The 13,556-nt window shown below is 32.9% G+C and overlaps 1 protein-coding gene and 1 non-coding gene across 3 annotated transcripts; one reads left to right on the top strand and one right to left on the bottom strand.

Annotated features, from left to right (window-relative positions):
• The first annotated feature begins 4,270 nt into the window (after nt 1–4,270).
• On the top strand, nt 4,271–10,782 carry LOC132716322 (uncharacterized). 2 transcript variants are annotated; one of them, XM_060699572.1, is made up of 5 exons: nt 4,273–5,585; nt 5,952–6,032; nt 6,194–6,314; nt 8,673–8,757; nt 8,985–10,782. In XM_060699572.1, the coding sequence occupies exons 2-5, from the start codon at nt 5,962–5,964 to the stop codon at nt 10,454–10,456; spliced, it is 1,749 nt and encodes a 582-aa protein (XP_060555555.1). In that variant the 5' UTR covers nt 4,273–5,585; nt 5,952–5,961; the 3' UTR covers nt 10,457–10,782. The 2 variants fall into 2 exon arrangements, with proteins under 2 accessions (XP_060555556.1, XP_060555555.1); XM_060699573.1 differs by lacking the exon at nt 5,952–6,032 and having other exon boundaries at nt 4,271–5,585.
• Nucleotides 10,783–11,710: 928 nt separating this feature from the next.
• Nucleotides 11,711–11,783, bottom strand: Trnaa-ggc (transfer RNA alanine (anticodon GGC)). Its single transcript has one exon. It is a non-coding gene; the product is annotated as a tRNA-Ala (tRNA).
• Between the last annotated feature and the right edge of the window lie 1,773 nt (nt 11,784–13,556).

Here is a 13,556-nt window from a genome sequence, read left to right as displayed (position 1 = left end):
ATATATTAGTGTATATTTTCCGAATTTATACAATTTAACTACACAAACAAATGTTATGATTTTATTCTTTTTAAAAGTTTGCCAGTTCCAAGTATATTCCTTTACATTTTCCTTTACAAAAGTACACTTTTCATTCGTTGTCACACACATATCGTAAATTTTACAGCTTACTACAGACATAACATTTTCACTTTCATTTACGGTAAGTAATGAAAAGTGATAAGGCGCCTCGTTTTACATTATACATATACCCATTATTCGTATATAGTAGTGAGGAAAATACAACCGAGTTAGTTAATTATCACAGAAGAAGTGACCTCTTGTTGATCCTAGTACATAGCGTTATAATGAAGAAACTTTGTTTAAAAACGAAACATAAATTTACAAAAGAAATTTCAATTTGTCACATACCCGAGCCGATTTGCGACTCCGTAAAAATGGTATTGCATGGCCGTGTATATAATGTGATGTGACGTCATTTGCGTTATACAAACATAGTGTAAATATGCGCTAAATGTTAGCGTATAAATGAAAGAATGACTCTTTTTCACTTGAACCATTTTTTATTTTGGGTATGAGAGAAATACAATATTATATTTGTTTGAATTCATTATTGAATTTATTGAACTCGTAGCTCCCACAATATAATTTTATTCAACTCGTTCAACAAATTCTGTATTGAATCTACACACATTCAATATCCTCTGTTTGTTGTTTAACATAGACTTTATGAGAAAGCACTGATGTTTGTTTGTGTTTCGTGTAAAATAATCACATAAATATAGAAAGCTGCTTTAAAGGATGTTAATCTCAGTTGCACATAAAAGTGTACATGTAGCATTAAAGGTTCTGTAACTCAATTGTTTTTATGGTTTTATATCATAAATTTGACGCCCAAAATGAAGAATTATCAATATTGTAAGTTCCAAAATGCATTATTTGTAAAGATATAACCGAATTTAAATTATCATGAAAATAAAAGGAGGTAATTGGAAATCTATTTTCGAGAAAGTCTAAGCCAAATTTTTCAATAAGAAATGAGTGCATATATTTTAATGATTACTTTTAATGCAAATGAACATTTGAAGTACATATTTAACATATTCTTGGATGTTTTGCAATTGTTTTAGAAGAATAATTATATACATATATAAAATTGCACTTTCTTACTTTCTTAAATACAACGTACAGGATCTTTAACTGTCAAAGGAGTATTCCAGGGATCTCAACGTCATTTCTTTTCTGAAGGGGGAAAATTCTGTAGTGTTTTAATATAATATCATAAAATCAAATATAACACAGTTCTAGTATATATATATGTGAACCACAGAAAATAGAATATTTAGAATAAAATTCAAAATAATTTTATGAAGTAAGTTGTAGAAAAAGTTAGATTTATAAACAGTTACAAAGATAAAATCACTCATGCCTAAGATATAGTAAACTGTTTGATATCTTTACCTAACTCTTTGAAAAATATTTTCTGAAGTCAGACCGTTGCTAGAGGAATACCTTAAAGTAATTTATATACACATTAGGTACATGCATATCTATTAAAAAACGATTCGTCGTTAGATTTTTATTGATTTGATGTGTGTGTGTGTGTGTGTGTGTGTGCGCGCGCGTGTTCGCGTGCGTGCGTGTGTTATATATAAAAGTTTATAAAATCATCGCGAGAAGTCGGTCACAACGGGTAGTCGATAAAAAAACCTAATTTGTTTGCTATCCGCGAAAGTACTAGGACGGAGATGTGAAAGTGCGATGATGAAGATGCTAAGACAAAATGAAGAACACTCGAATTATTGAAGTCGATATTTATCGCATTTTCGTCATAGCCTTTATAGATAGCATTTTCGCATCTTCAATAGAGTACTTTCGCGTTTTTGTCGTTTTCTCGAGGTTTCGTACTTTCGTGATTTCTGTATTATATAAAAAAAGTACATTTCAGAAAAGACCAAATTTACCTTTCTCTCCCTGGACTAGATATTACTTTACCAATAAATGATAATGTGACAACGTAAGTGAAGGTCAGACACCCACACTGATATTTCCATAGACTTACATTATAAGAAATGGTCCCGAATTCTACCTTAAAATTGACGTTTCATGTTAAAGAGGTGATTTTTCGAGCAGAATGAAATGCCTGACACATAAAAATGTTCCTGTTATATAGGGGTAGCCAACCAAATGTTTTGCAAAATGACTTCAATGAAGATTACCCCCAATTTCATTGAAATTTGACATACACTTTATAAATGCACATATCCAAGTCAAAATTATCATAGAGACTCATGAAATATTTCATTTTCTTTAGAAAACAATGTAGTGTTACTTTCTAAATTAGTTTTTATACTGAAAAATACCCCATTTTCATCCAATCACCTCATGTATAAATTGAATCATACGGTTTTCCCTGCCAATCGCTGGTCATGTTGCAATGCGATACCCTGGCCTGAAAGCATGTATAAAGTAGTGTGCAATAACCACGGACTGCCCATGAAAGCCCAAAGGCTTATTTCCAATGGGGTATTTGATATATACTTACTAGAATATACAATATAAAAACAAAAAAACTGAAAAAAAACTTTGGAAACTGAAAGATGTCATTTAGATAAATTATTATGCTAATTTTTATATTTTCTTTTACTTTACTGACTGGAAACAATAAAAATGAAGATCAATATGTAAATGGGCCTTTACTGAGCTTTTGTAATCTCATATCTTATTATGTTTTTATGCCTATTGTAAAAAAATCTGATTATTATTTGCTTTTTGAAAAAAAAAACATTATATTCGCCCCAGTTGAATAAGAATGAATGTCTCTAACAGGTACAAAATTTTCTTTCATATACGAAGGGCACTGGGTATAAACAATTTTAAAAACACGATTAAGACGCTATATATTGCTTATTTCTGTTTTCTAAATTTAATAAAGACATATTAGCAAGAATAACATTATTGACACTATCTCTAGGTCCCATACCGTGTATAAATCTAACAATTTTATTTTGACAAATTTGAAGCTTACGTTTAAAACACTTGTTCAGACTCGGTTACCAAGAAGAACATGCACAATTGAGGAGACACTGTATTAGTGCTGAGCATATATGTTTTCTAGACCTAAAATCTAAAACATTTGATTGCCTATACAAGAACTTGAGACGTGAATTTACCTTTGTAGGAACACTATTAACAATAGATTCACCTGACAAAAAATCATCAATATTTAAACTTAGATATTTGACAGATTTTGTGGATTTAATTATATGTCCATTACAAACAATTTTAAACTCTTTAACTTGTTTCAGTTTACACTTTCAACCACAAATAATGTAAAACATATATTGTTTCTTTTTTATGGTATGGGGGACCACTCAATAACTACATGCTTGTTAACACTGTATGAGTTACTGCTTCTGGCCTTTTTAAATTACTCCATACTTGCATGCCCTATTTTATAACATTTAAGGTTTAAACGTAAACAATCCTTTTGTTGGTTCATTAAGTGTCAATCTAAGTAAGTGTAACTACACACATATTGCTTAACCTATTCAATGTTGCTTTTGATCTTACATTTATAAAGTGCAAAGATATGATATATTATACAATTAAAAAATGTGGAACCATTGAAGGTAGAAAGAAAAAAGAAAGAAAGAAAGAAAGAAAAGAAAAATGTGCCATACTTAGAGAATAAAAAATAAACGAAAAAAGATCAAAAGATCATATCATTCTACGTTTGCGCACCGGAATGAATTTCAAATTCTGCATGCATAAATTTCAGAAATAATAAAAACATAATCAACATCTGTAAGGATTTCACAACTACGTAAAAATGACATATTCAAAAATACAATCAAAGATAACTAATTTTACAGAATCAGCAACTGATGTGTATAGTTAGATAACCACATTATCATTATTGGTAACGAATAAACAGTAAAATCACTGGAGCAAAACAAAGCCATGCTCTTCACCAATAGTTCTATGAACTGACTCATAATTTTCTATATCTGATAATGTGTAAAACGTTTTACTTTTACTGTCCGTAAATAGTAATATTTAAAACGCACGAATATTTTCTTTATTACCAAACGAACAAAGGTTATAGATAAGCATAAATCTGAAAGTGTTAAAGTTGTTTGCTAAGTATGATGTCTAGTTAAGGGCAGCGCGAAAAGCGCAAAGCACGACAGTACGAGGTTGACAGTATGATGCCAAAGTTTGACAGTACGATGGGACAGTACAATGTTGATAGTACGATAGAAAATTGTAAAGCATGACTGTACGATAGTGATAAGTTATCGTACTGTCGCATTGTCACCATTGCACTGTAATACTGTCACCATCGTACTATCGCCTCCCTGTTAAGAATGTGCATAATACATTATCACCTCTTACTTTATTCGTAATGTTAATTTCACATAGATCTCTGGGAGTTATTCTTACTATTAATGCAAGTGCACCAAGTGACTAAGACATTTGTACTGTTACATAGGTAACTGTACTTTTTAACAGTATAAAAGCTGGTTGCGAGGACAATTAACTTAATAAAATAAAATGGCCGCCATTTTTTCTCGATTCATTCTTATTTTTTTAGTTTACCAGGATAGGGCATCACCAGAGTACCTATGACAGCCATAAAAAAGTTTGTTGTTTGCACCCTTGAGTGCTTTACGCGTATAAAATATATTTTTGATGAATAGTCCAAAAGTAAACATCCGTTTTCATTTCCATTTCGAAGTAATTGCAATGTGAATGATTGTGTTTTAAACTGGAACATGCAGACGATAAAAACATGCAACAAAGGATTATTCAGTGAAACATTATAGATATGGTGGACAGACATAGGATATCATAGCTATTTTGTAAATGCACTTTGTCAAAAACAATGCGATGAATATTCTGCAGACAGAAGGATCATATTTCACAGATCATAATCGTATAAATTGGGGCCTATAATTGTTTCTAAATACAACACAGCATATTGTATGTTTATGACTAGTAGATATCATCACTTGCTTAAAGAATAAAAACAATAACTTCTCAAGTAGGCCTACAACACACTTAAAACTTGCAAGGAAGTTAAATTATTGTTACTCTTGGTTTCATTTTGTTACTCATTACATTATTTGTCCGGGGGAATAACATAAATAACACATGGGTTTGTCAGTAACTGTTAGAATATCATCCCTCGTACAAATACAAATCCCAGTTCGAAGGTGACAGTACGAAGGTGACAAGACGGCAGTACCATGGACTGTCACCATCAAATGTCGTGCTTCGCCATCGAAGTGTCATATTGCCACCACCGTTCTGTCATACTTTGCGCTAATCGTTATCAAGGAAAACGCGATGGCCCTAAAGGAACACTAAGCTATCTCGTTGTGAGTAATGTGTGTAAACAATGGCTATTTCCGTATACTTAAAAGCGTGATAGTCACATTTCCTTTGTATTAGTTAATGACAAACTACTTCTAAAACCGTAAATATACTTAAAGTTTTCCGCGAATAAGAAATATTTTCCTTTTCGAAGTTTTGATTTGGTATTTCATAGTGATACATAAATCGGAAAGTCGATTCTCAAGGTATAGTACCGTATTTTGTACTAACTTAATAGAACATTATTTTTTATCAAAAGAAATACAACATATTGATTTGGATAAACAATCAACATGACAATTAGTAAAAATGATTAAATTGTACAACATCACCATAAAATATTTCTTATTAACTTCAGAAACGTATCGGAATGTTTAATCAAATTTATTCAAAGATAAATATCGCATTAAGGTAAGTTTACAGTGCTAGTAACATAGGAATCGATGGCTTAGTGATTAAGAGTTTTGCCTCTCAAACATTGATTTACACTTACTGGGGTCAAAGTCATGTTTACTGGCAATATAAGAAATATTTTACTCAAATATTCTATCTATGTTTTATATTCATTTCAGTCAATTTGCAATGGAATACGATGCCGGAAAAACTAAACCTGAATCAAACCGCACTTTCTCGTTCAACAGGTCAACATTAAGGTAAGTTTACAGTGCTAGTAACATAGGAATCGATGGCTTAGTGATTAAGAGTTTTGCCTCTCAAACATTGATTTACACTTACTGGGGTCAAAGTCATGTTTACTGGCAATATAAGAAATATTTTACTCAAATATTCTATCTATGTTTTATATTTTTTTCAGTCAATTTGCAATGGAATACGATGCCGGAAAAACTAAACCTGAACCAAACCGCACGTTTCTCGTTCAACAGGTTAACGAACAATCGAACGTTTGTGATGTCACTGTTAAAATGGGAGTATGGGTATGTTTTTTACATCATCATTATTATCATTATTTAAACTCGTATTTGACCAGTTGCAAAGTATCATTTGTTACTTTACAAATAAAGCTAGTTCATACGATATCTAATATGATCTATATTTACTGTCATATTTATTTTCAAGTATTTAATTTGATTGCTTGTGAACATATTTGATGAATGAGACAAAATATATGTTTTCGTTTTGTTTTTTCTTTTACATAAAGCAGCTCATTTCCCTGGTCCATACGCTTGATTACGTTAACACCGTCTTGCTGAATTATCCAGCCATATTTTTGTTTCGAATAAATTTTCGTTATAACCTTTCGATTTAAATGTAATGCTTAATTTCGTCGTTTTAGAAAAAAATAATAAGTGCTTATTTCTTCAGGCTTAATATTCTTTTTTGTGTGTAAAAATAAGGGGTTTTAGATTTTTACGGTGTCTTATTCTCGAATCGATGCGTTTTATTTCTGCGTTTTAATGATATGAGTACATCATTAACAACATTTGAGCCGCATCATTACAAAACCAACATAATGGGTTTGCGACCAGCATGGTTCCAGACCAGCCTGCATATCCGCGCAGTCTGATCAGGATCCATGCTGTTCGCTTACCAACTCTATTACAAGTAGAGATACTGATAGCGAACAACATGGATCCTGATCAGACTGCGCGGATGCGCAGGCTGGTCTGGATCCATGCTGGTTGCAAACCCATTATGTTAGTTTTTTCGTGACGCGGCTCATTTCAATATCTGTTGATGTTACATTTCTTCCGGTTAAAAATACAGACGACTTATAATGTGTGTTCGTTGTAATCATTAAGTTTCGATATATACACGTCAATTAAGAAAAAAATGCAATGACAATTATATTGATACTGTATGTGTCTGTATACGAAGTGTAAAAGTAAACAATCGCTTAATCGCACATAGACACGCGATATTGTACAAATACAAAAAGAGTTTTTTTGAATTGCAAGTTTTAATGACAATATCAAACAAGGGTCATTTTTTATATGATATCGTTAGATATCTTTCAAAATGAGAAATTAAAGCAGCGGTACAAACGAAATAATTTGGACACAATTTTAGAATCTAATTGCAATTATAAACAATATAAACGTTTTTTTTAACTACAGTCAATACAACACACCCATCAAACTATAATGTAACTATTTATCACAAAATCAAGTTTAGGGTGAACAAATATCAGACCAACATTATTCATTAAAACCGAAGAAAAAACAACAACAACAACAAGAAAAAAAAAGAAAGAAGGACAAGTAACAAGATTGTTTTTCACATTTTTAGCATGTTTAAGTCCCAATACCATTAATATCTACAAAAGCCGATAACGATCCATGGTGCTGTAATTATACAATACCGAAAGTTGAAATATTCCGACATATACAACCGGTACCGTTGGCCTAGTGGTTAAGGCGTCCGCCTTCTGATCGGGAGGTCGAAGGTTCGAGCCCCACGGGGAGCGTTAATTGAAGGATGAATGTTTCTCGTGGGACTCGTTCCGAAATGGCCGCTTCGTGGGCCGCGAGGTAGTTAAAATGAATGGTTACCGAATTCTATCCGCCTGGCATAGTGATAGGAATTGGGAGGTACATGGTATGCAAGCAAAAGGTGTCTCATGAGTCAAAATGGCTGGCCCTTTCAGTAGGGGTGACACTATAATAACCAAGACCTTTACCTTTTTATACAAGCAATTTTTGTGTCCATATCTGAATGGGGAAACCTTTTCTTGAAATGTGTTACTGACAAGAATCTGGACCGCAGGCATTTGTGCCTTCTTTTTTATCATTTTTTTAAAATGTTTATCTGATAACTTTTTACTCACGGGAATTAACCAAGTAATATCGGATTCTGCTTATAGATTATTGGTTTCTATAAAGTCGAACCTCAATTAAATAAGATTTATAAAATGTACAGGTGTACTGTCAAATAATAATAATAAAAAAGATCAGTATGCAATTTTTACGAATTCAGTGCTTTTTGTTAATTTGTTTTTAATTCATTAACAAATCCATGTCCTTAACCATTTAATCGGTTTTTATCACCGTACAATACCTGTTTAAGGTGCAAGACAAGAAATGTATATCATTACAAGTATTATCACCAACTTATGATAATCTATGATTATTGGCATAATGAACACTTGATTTTGGCATTATTTTATATTTAAATAAAGTCTTTACAATCGTAACTTGGTTTGAAAAGAAAATATACGAAACCAGTGAGTACCAATTGAACAAAAACATTTATTTCATAGGCAGTCATTTATTAATTTATCAAAAGATTGTTCTTACTTTACCCTGCTTCAATCGTTAAAATTGATATTTACACAGGAAAAGAAGTTCCATCGATGTGTTCTTGCAATAAGCCCTTTCTTCGGCCATGTTCTCAACGACAATTTCCTGGAAGGGCAGACAGGTAGTTTTTTTGTTCTGTAGTCAAGATAAAACAGAAATGATAGATTTGAAACATTAGGATTTAAAATAATATTAGAAAGAAAACAGATATTTACATTAAGAAGAACATTTACTTATTTAATTAGTTAAATACTTTAAAATTGAGATTTTGCAGAGAACTTTGATGTAGAACTGAGCTACCCTTCATATTCTAAGTTTTGGTTCATTTTATTTAATTTTTAATTACAGGTATAATTGAAATAAAAATAGGAACACCTGTAACACTCGAGACAACAATTATGTATCTGTATGGTAAGAAGCCCAAATTCAACGATGAAAATATCGAAAATATAGTTCAAATGGCTGAGTTTCTTCTCATTCCAAACTTAAAGTCTGCCTGCATAGCCTGGTTGACAACTATTTCTATTACTAGAGAAAACTGCATGAAATTCTTACAGCTGTCGAGCATTTTCGATTTTGAATTACCGAGCTGTACAACATACATTGAAGAGCACCTGCCAGAACTGTTACATCTGCCAGAAATGGTAAACTTGACAGAAGATTCCATGCTTTTGCTGTTTTCTGATAAACGGCTATCGTGCGTGCCAATGGATGACAGGTTACTGTTCCTTTTTAGGTGGTTAGATGCAAATCCAGGTTTAAGGAAGGCTCATATTAAGGAATTACTAAAAGATATAGATCTCCATTCAATTTCAAATCAATGTTTACAGGCGTGTTTACAAAATCCAGATGTAGCTTGTCATATACAATCAGAACATATGACACCTGCCGAATCAAATGATCATCGAGTTCTCATTATAAAAGATGTTAACTACAATTATGTATTCTGGTGTTTAGATTTGGAAAGAGATCAGTGGTTTCGAGTTAAATCAAATTCATTGAAAGAAGAAAGATCGAATCGCATTGTTGACATCTCTGGGACATGCACGAACATTGCTGGATCAATAGTTTGTTCTATAAGAAGAAGCTGCCAAAAGAAGAGTTTTGTGCTGCTAGATTTGCCGAATGATGCATGTACAAAAATGAATTTAATCGGGAGCGAAGAAGAGGGCCTTAGCATTGAAATGCCAGACAATGTTAAATTTGACGGGAACGTGTGTATTGTTTCTGAAAACAAAGAAATAGAAATAGAAAGAAAACAAAATCCAAAAAAGAGGTCAGGTTTAAGTGATATCCACCACAAGTTCAGACATATGTCTACGATGGGACTAACATCAGAAAGGCAGTCACGTGCATTGCAAATGAGAGAGAAAATAAGAAGAAGAAGGACGTTTGAAAATATAATTATTTCAACGCTGTATATTGGGCATATTGGTGAAAGCAACGTTGTTATGTCACCACTATTTTCATTCATAGACGACACAATACTAAAATTTGCAATCAGTGACAATGCTATTGCAATCATCTTCCAGTCACGACAGTTTGTGGCAATGTATGATCTTATTGACGGACATTTAGAAAGAGAAAGTCAATGGACCAGCGACAGCGATGAAATTGCTCCGATTAAAGATGGATTTGTAATCTACGATAATAAGAGATGCATAACCTTTATACGAATGCAGGGCGAGTGTCTTTCTCAAATACCTGGTAGAAGAAATTCCATTCGAACATATTATATGTTCCAAAAATTGAATATTTCATATGCAGTCAGATGCTATTTCGATATTATACGACAAACTACAGAGAAAATTATATATTAGAATATACTCCATTCCAAACATTGGTCTCTCGGAAACCTGTAGTATGGGAATCGATAGTATGGAATCAGTTGCCACTGCCAAAAGAAGGAGCGATTTTATCAACACAGCCTATTCAAAAAAGCTGTTTTGAAATATTTCTCCCAAAATCCATGCTCTGTTGTCACGTCGATAGCCAACATTGCAAGACGACATCAAGAGTTCTCTGTAGACATACATACGATCAGGATGATTACAATAATGTCGACTCATCGTCGGATGACGATCGTGACGTTCGTATTTTTAACCCAACTTTTTTTATTTTGGAATCGGAATAAAAGTAAAGGTATTGCTATAGTCGCGGCGGCGTTGCCGTTGTCGTTGCCGTTCCCGTCCGCAAACTTGTACCAGGATCATAACTTTTTTATTTCTTTATTTCTTGGTGTATTGACTTCATACTTGGCCACAACAACCCTTGGGACAAGACCTTGCAGTAGGCCACACTAACATTGACCTTCATCCATAAATGACCTTGACCTACAAGGTTAAAAGTTCAAATTTTGCTTGTTCTTGCTGTTATTAGCTGTAACTTTATTTTTGAATGGATTGTCTTCAAACTTGAATCTTCAAGGATAACTCTTAAAAATAGCTAGACAGATCTTGACCTTCACTCATAAATGACCTTGACTTTGAAGGTCAAATTATTGAAATTTTCATTTTTTGACTATTATTGGCTGTAACTTTGTTATTTTTGAATGGATTGTCTTCAAACTTGAACATATTAACCTTCAAGGATAACCCTTAACAATAACCATCCAGACATTGACCTTCACTCAGTAATGACATTGACTTTGAAGTTCAAATTATTGAATTTTCATTGTTTTGGCTGTAACTGCCTGTAACTTTGCTACTATTGAGGGGATTACCTTCATATTATAACAGAACATACTTAAGGACAAGACCTTGTTTTTTATCAAACACTTGGGCTCTTTTATGACCTTGACCTTGTAGGTTAAATTACTGAATTTTCTCAAATTTGTGCATTATATGACCATGTATATTTATTGGTGTGTGTGCGTATATATATAACTTAATATATATATATATATATATATATATATATAGCAGTTGGCTGACTCAGTCACTATTATAAATTTTCTTATGGCAAACACATTGATTGTTTTATAAGAACATTCCCGCCCAAGAATGAATCTATATGAAAGAAAGAAAGACGTGAGCGAGAAATAATACATAGAAAAATCGCACGAAAAATCGGCACGCCGCAGCCGGGACTCGAACCACGGGTCTCTGGATTGCCGGTCCAGTATGCTAACCACTACACCAGAGCGGCTGTTGCTTTTTCTTCGTGCTAATTGGCCTTTTATATTTAAGTTAGTTTTAACTTTATTGTGACGTCATCACTTTTATTATTATAGCGGCGAGCTATTTATAGCTTCTTTTACCGCAGTATTATTTCTCGCTAATGTCTTTCTTTCTTTCATATATATTCATTCTTGGGCGGGAATGGTCTTATAAAACAATAAGAGTGTTCGCCGCTATGGTAATAAAAGTGATGACGTCACAATTAAGTTAAATATAACTTAAATATATAAGGCCAATTAGCACGAAGAAAAAGCAACGGCCGCTGTGGTGTTAGCATACTGGACCGACAATCCAGAGAGCCGTGGTTCGAGTCCCGGCTGCGGCGTGCTGATTTTTCGTGCGATATATATATATATCATCATCATCATCAACAACAACAACAACAACAACACGTGTCACCACCACCACCACCACGTGTCAATATATGTCACCACCACAGGTCATCACGTTCCACCACCACCACGTGTCACCAAATATCGTCACCACGTGTCACCACCACCATCACGTTTCAACACCACCACGTGTCACCACCACCACTACGTGTAACCACCACGTGTCATCACCACGTGTCACCACCAATGTGTATCTATTTATAGAATTTTCTATTTATAGAATTGCGTGTTTCTATTTATAGAATTGCGTGTTTCTATTTATATATATATAAATTAGTATATTTATATATACAAAATATATAGACAAAACTAATGTGACAAGATAGACCGATTATATTTATAAAAAGGAAACGTTAAGATTTTGTTCAAACATTTCTTTGTTTGCTTTTAGAGAAAGTAAAAATTCGAGCGTTGCACCCGCCCGGCGGTGGCTCTTGTTGAGAAGTTAATATAGTATGTTGAATGTTTGTGGTTTATATTGTATCTTAGACTTGTAAAAATATTCATATATTTGTGTTCTTTATTTTGTGGTGATTTTATTGTTTTGTTTGATCATTACAGTAACTTGTTTAGAGCTTGGGCACGCCAGGTGTCTAGTATTGTTTCGTATAAGAGACGTGTACGTGAAAAGATAGTTCGTACTAGTGGCTGATAAATGATGTTTGTTGTTTAAATGTATATATGGATCATAGATAAAAAAGATAAAATACCTAAAAAAATAGTGTTAACTAAACAATTACATCCTAGTTTTTCCTACCGAGAATATTTCAATTTTTATGTCTGGCGGTGCTGTCCAGCCCCAGTATCTTGGAAATTGGTTCTAGTATTTATTATAAATCTTTCCTTAGATTAAATAGCATCAAGACAGTCATTCTCCTGACAGTATAAAAAGATTTTCTGAATGAAACGGTAAACAAAATGCTGATGATAAAAATGACATTTGAATCTTTCACATTATTTAATTGATTAATAAGTTCAGAATAAAAAAGCAGTTAGAGGGAAACTATAGATTTAAAATATATTTCAGATCGTAAAACGTTATTATGAGATGCAATCATCAATAGTTTAACATTTTATTAATCTAATTTACTATTGAGGATAGAATGGTTTCAAATATATTCCTTTTTTAAGATTTATCTACTAATATTAAGTTATATTGAAACGGTTCATGGACATACGTACATTTGAAGCTTAACCCTTTACCACATATATACGCGAAACAACGCACTTTCGACCCCCCCCCCTTTTTTTGGGCCTCAAATAGAAAAAAAATGTCCTATTTGGGCCCAAAACATAAGTTTTCGTTTGAGAAATGTTGCTAAAAAAATTGAGCACTTTTTCGGCGCCGC

This window comes from Ruditapes philippinarum, unplaced genomic scaffold, assembly GCF_026571515.1.
Source record: "Ruditapes philippinarum isolate M1 unplaced genomic scaffold, ASM2657151v2 ctg11176_1_1_1_1, whole genome shotgun sequence".
NCBI classification, from domain to species: Eukaryota; Metazoa; Mollusca; class Bivalvia; order Venerida; family Veneridae; genus Ruditapes; species Ruditapes philippinarum.
This window is presented reverse-complemented; position numbering and strand designations above follow the sequence as displayed.

What these genes read in the sequence shown, in the direction of transcription:
- LOC132716322 (XM_060699572.1), top strand. Translation starts at nt 5,962, where the DNA reads ATGGAATACGATGCCGGAAAAACTAAACCTGAATCAAACCGCACTTTC. An exon ending in TTCAACAGGTCAACATTAAG is followed by an intron (nt 6,033 to 6,193) that starts GTAAGTTTACAG and finishes TATTTTTTTCAG; the next exon opens with TCAATTTGCAATGGAATACG. An exon ending in CTGTTAAAATGGGAGTATGG is followed by an intron (nt 6,315 to 8,672) that starts GTATGTTTTTTA and finishes ATATTTACACAG; the next exon opens with GAAAAGAAGTTCCATCGATG.